Below are 5,109 nucleotides of genomic sequence, written 5' to 3'. Positions count from 1 at the left end.
TCATTATGGTCTCGAGATCAAAGCTTATGATTCGAAAAGGCAGGACTTAGCTGTCACAGTAGCAGAGTTGGGAGAAGAGGGACTGGTAAGTACAGACCTACGGTGTATCAATGTAATTATATCTTAATGATTTGGAATGTGGTTTTGCCTTTAGGCATCATAATATGTTGGTTACAAGGTTTAATAAAATATATTTATAACCATGTATAAACATAAATCAATCCACAGAGGAGATCAGAGTTATGCCACCAGATGTTTGCATTGCTGTTTTGTTTTGGATTCCCTTCTTATTGACATTCCATTCACAGCAACCCTTCATGGAGGTGAAGATATCAGAGAACCTAAAGCGTTCCCAGAGGGACTCAGCCCTGGACTGTGATGAGGAGTCCTCAGAGACGCTGTGTTGCCGATACCCCCTCTCCGTCGACTTTGAGGCCTTTGGCTGGGACTGGATCATTGCCCCCGAACGCTACAAGGCCAACTACTGTTCTGGAGAGTGTGAGTACATGCACCTCCAGAAGTACCCCCACACTCACCTGGTGAACAAGGCTGGCGCCCGGGGTACCACAGGGCCCTGTTGTACTCCAACTAAGATGTCCCCCATCAACATGCTCTACTTCAACCGCATGGAGAAGATAATTTATGGGAAGATACCATCTATGGTGGTGGACCACTGTGGCTGCTCCTGAGAGGGAGGATGAGAGGACAGGACAAATCACACACGCACATTGTGTTGTGTAATGAGTTAAAAAGTTATCCCAAAGTGAACCCTCTTACAAGAATCCATAATATTTTTGCATAAACGGCTACAGGTGACATGTGGAGTTTGAAAAACATGAACCCTTTGCTCTGAGTGAGGACATGAACTGCCCATACTCTCCCCCCGAGGTTCGTTCCGCAATGTGGCTGGAACTGCTAGAAATATTTAAGGACACATAACACAATTGTCATAGGAGTGCAAAATCTGCACTGAAACAGATGTCCCCGATATTGTGGATCACTGAATTTTGGAACAGCTTGGTGGTCCTCAGAACACAGTGTCACATACAGAGCTACTCTATTAGCCTATATGAATTGAAACCAAAAATGGTATGTTCCTTATGTAGCCAAATGTTTCAGGCCTTTAATCATATTATATTGTGATCAGTTTAGCCTACAGATTATGCTAGGCATACTATGTTTGGCATTAGAGCTTTCCTAGTACCATATCAACGCAAATCAATTCATATTTGGCACACGGTCAAATATTATTGCACTGGTGGAGCTAGGAAAACACGCATTTAGCCAGACCTGCAATAACAACTGCTAAATATTTGTATGTGACCAATAATTAAGGTTGCACATTTTGGGGATTATTCAGAGGTGGAAACCTTCTGTGGGAATTAACAGAAATATATGGGAAATAACAAATATATTTTAATTTAATATTAATACCATTTAAATGTAGATTTTTTTTGCATTGGATATACAGTATTTACCATATCATATGGAGAAAGAAACCTTTTAAACCTTGTAAAAAAGGGAGTACCAGTACCAGATTAATGTGCAGAGGTACAAAGTATTTCAGGTAGATATGTACCTGAAGGCAGGGTAAAGTGACTAGGCATCAGGATAGATAATAATGTTTGTGTGTTTGTGTTGTTTTGGTGTGTGTGCGTATGTAATGAATGTTTATGTGTATGGGTTTTGTGTGGGAGTGTCAATGTATTGTGTGTGTGAGTGAGTGTGTATATGGTGTGCATATATAGTCAAGTGAGTGTGCATAGTGTCAATGCAAGATAGGGTCCGTGCAGATAGTTTGTACCATTAATTGACTATTTAAATCAAATAAAATTGTATTTGTCACATGTGCTGAATAGAACTGGTGTAGACCTTACAATGAAATGCTTACCTACAAGCCCTTAACCAGCAATGCAGTTTTAAGAAAAATACCTAAAAAAGAACTAAAAGTAACAAATAATTAAACAGCAGCAGTAAAATAACAGTAGCTAGGCTTTATATAGGGGGTGCCGGTACAGAGTCAATGTGCGGGAGCACCGGTTAATTGAGGTAATTGAGTTCATATTTACATGTAGATAGAGTTATTAAAGTGACTTATGCATAGATAATAACAGAGAGTAGCATCAGCGTAAAAGGGGGTGGTCAATGCAAATAGTCTGGGTAGCCATTTGATTAGATGTTCAGTAGTCTTATGGCTCGGGGGTAGAAGCTGTTTAGAAGCCTCTTGGAAGTAGACTTGGCGCTCCGGTATCACTTGCTGTGTGGTAGCAGAGAGAACAGTCTATGACTAGGGTGGCTGGAGTCTTCAACATTTTGTAGGGCCTTCCCCTGACACCGCCTGGTATCGAGGTCCTGGATGGCAGGAAGCTTGGCCCCAGTGATGTACTGGGCAGTACGCACTACCCTCTGAAGTGCCTTGTGGTTGGAGGCTGAGTAGTTGCCATACCAGGCAGTGATGCAACCAGTCAGGATGCTGTAGAACCTTTTGAGGATCTGAGGACCCATGTCAAATCTCCTGAGGGGGAATAGGTTTTGTCATGGCCTCTTCACGACTGTCTTGGTGTGCTTGGACCATGTTAGGTTGTTGGTGATGTGGACACCAAGGAACTTGAAGCTCTCAACCTGCTCCACTACAGCCCCGTCGATGAGAATGGGGACGTGCTCGGTCCTCCTTTTCCTGTAGTCCACAATCATTTCCTTAGTCTTGATCATGTTGAGGGAGACGTTGTTGTCCTGGCACCACACGGCCAGGTCTCTGACCTCCTCCCCATATGCTGTCTCGTCCCCTGATGCTGTCTCGTCCCCTTATGCTGTCTCGTCGTTGTTTATGAGCAGACCTACCACTGTTGTGTCATCTGCAAACTTGATGATGGTGTTGGAGTTGTGCCTGGCCATGAGGGAACAGGGAGTACAGGAGGGGACTGAGCACACACACCTGAGAGGCCCCTGTGTTGAGGATCAGCGTGGCGCATGTGTTGTTACCTACCCTTACCACCTGGGGGCGGCCCGTCAGGAAGTCCAGGATCTAGTTGCAGAGGGAGGTGTTTAGGCCCAGGGTCCTTAGCTAAGTGATGAGCTTTAAGGACACTACGGTGTTGAATGCTGAGCTGTAACCCATGAATAGCATTCTCACAAAGGTGTTCCTTTTGTCCAGGTGTGAAAGGGCAGTGTGAAGTGAGATTGTGTCATCTGTGGATCTGTTGGGACGGTATGCAAATTGGAGTGGGTCTGGGATGATGGTGTTGATGTGTGTCATGTCCGGCCTTTCAAAGCCCTTCATAATTACACATGTGAGTGCTACAGGGCAATAGTAATTTAGGCAGGTTAGCTTAGATCTTTTGGGAACAGCAGACTGGGATAGGGATTGATTGAATATGTCCGTAAACACACCAGCCAGCTGGTCTGCGCATGCTCTGAGGGCGCGGCTGGGGATGCCCCTGGGCCCAAGCCCGTAGGGGGCCCGAAAGGCAAAACAGAACAAAAAAAAACATAGGAGCCCGCTCTCAATGTTCAAAATACACCAGAGAGCGTAATTTACCCACAGAGGATCACTTGTTTCAGAATAACTGTGGATTAAGTTTGATCAAAAGCACATACATGTAACTGCCAAAATAAAGGAAACACCAACATAAAGGATCTTAATAGGGTGTTGGGCCACCACAAGCTATCAGAACAGTTTCAGTGCGCCTTGGCATATATTCTACAAGTGGACCTAAACCATGCCAGGAAGATCTACCCCACACCAAAACAAATAGTTTATATGCCTCATTTACTCACGTGTTTCCTTTATTTTGGTAGTTACCGGTATTCCAACAATTTGGGAAGCATGCTAGCCTAATATAGAACAGCTTGTTGCATTGCCATAAAACCTATAGAAGGGTTTTAGAACCTCTTACCATGGCAATTTGACTGTTAAACTCATGGTACGCTAGTAATGGCTGCCAGTCCTGACTTGAATAGGAACTGTGATCTATGGATTATATTTATATGGTTTGTTGCTGCTGTCAGTTTGCCTTTTACACATTTCTAAATACAATTGCGGGAAAAACACATTTTTCTCTCACAAATCCCAACAGCAGCACTGTATAGGCCTACTTACAGTATCTTCATTGGGTGAGTCAGTGTGCCACTGGAAAGTTTATTTAGTAGCCTACTGTAACCTATAATAGATATACTGAACAAAAATATGAATGCAACGTGTAAAGTGTTGGCCACATTTTTCATGAGCTGCAATAAAAGATCCCAAAATGTGTCCATACATTTTCCAAAAAGCTTATTTTTCTCAAAAACTGAGGAGTATTTCTGTCTTTAGTAAATCCCTTTTGTGTGGAAAAACTCATTCAGATTGGCTGGATCTGGCTCCCCAATATGTGGACCTGGCTCCCAAGTGTGTGGGCCTATGCCCACCCATGGCTGCTCCCCTGCCCAATCATGAGAAATCCATAGATTAGGGCCTAATTAATTAATTTAAATTGACAGATTTTTTACATTGACTGAAACTCAGTAAAATCTTTGAAAATGTTGCGTTTATATTTTTGTTCAGTATATATATTTCCTCCTGTCGGAACTAGAAGCACAAGCATTTCGCTACACTCGCATTAACATCTGCTAACCATGTGTATGTGACAAATACATTTTATTTTTTTTTATTTTTATGTGTTCTCGCTTCATTGGGCTGGGCTATTCTTTGAATGCAGACCAAATCGTTTTTATTGATTTCAGTTTGTCAGTGTCAAAGTAGACAATCATTATATATATAAAAACAATGACTTATAAATCGGGCCATGCCCATTTCCCCAGTTTCAGCAGAGGCTCCAGCTACTTTCACTTTCCCTGAAAACACGTGGTAAACACTTGGCTGTTCTGATGGGTGTCCTCCTCCTTCTGAACGGCAGCGGATAATATAGTATTTGCTTTAGATGGTTTGCTCATGTTTTGGGGAAATTTGCGACGCGTCAACAAATACAAACATGTAATCTATCTTTAATTACAGTTAATGAAAACTGAATTTGACCATTGTCTTCTAATATCCACGAAAATATTTCAAATGGACGGCGAAGGACATCATGGGAGGTTGTTAATCTATCGGAACAGCCCTGTCCAGTTTTG

General features: G+C 42.7%; 1 protein-coding gene across 1 annotated transcript; it reads left to right on the top strand.

Moving 5' to 3' along the window:
- The first annotated feature begins 314 nt into the window (after positions 1-314).
- On the top strand, positions 315-1,103 carry LOC112267536 (growth/differentiation factor 8-like). The gene has a single exon (XM_042296601.1). It carries the CDS (start codon positions 318-320, stop codon positions 687-689), a length of 372 nt encoding a protein of 123 aa, XP_042152535.1. The 5' UTR covers positions 315-317; the 3' UTR covers positions 690-1,103.
- The last annotated feature ends 4,006 nt before the right edge of the window (positions 1,104-5,109 follow it).

Source organism: Oncorhynchus tshawytscha, linkage group LG14, assembly GCF_018296145.1.
Source record: "Oncorhynchus tshawytscha isolate Ot180627B linkage group LG14, Otsh_v2.0, whole genome shotgun sequence".
NCBI lineage: Eukaryota > Metazoa > Chordata > Actinopteri > Salmoniformes > Salmonidae > Oncorhynchus > Oncorhynchus tshawytscha.
This window is presented reverse-complemented; position numbering and strand designations above follow the sequence as displayed.

Bases quoted from the DNA above. Each gene is read 5' to 3' on its own strand.
- LOC112267536 (XM_042296601.1), top strand. From the start codon at position 318: ATGGAGGTGAAGATATCAGAGAACCTAAAGCGTTCCCAGAGGGACTCA.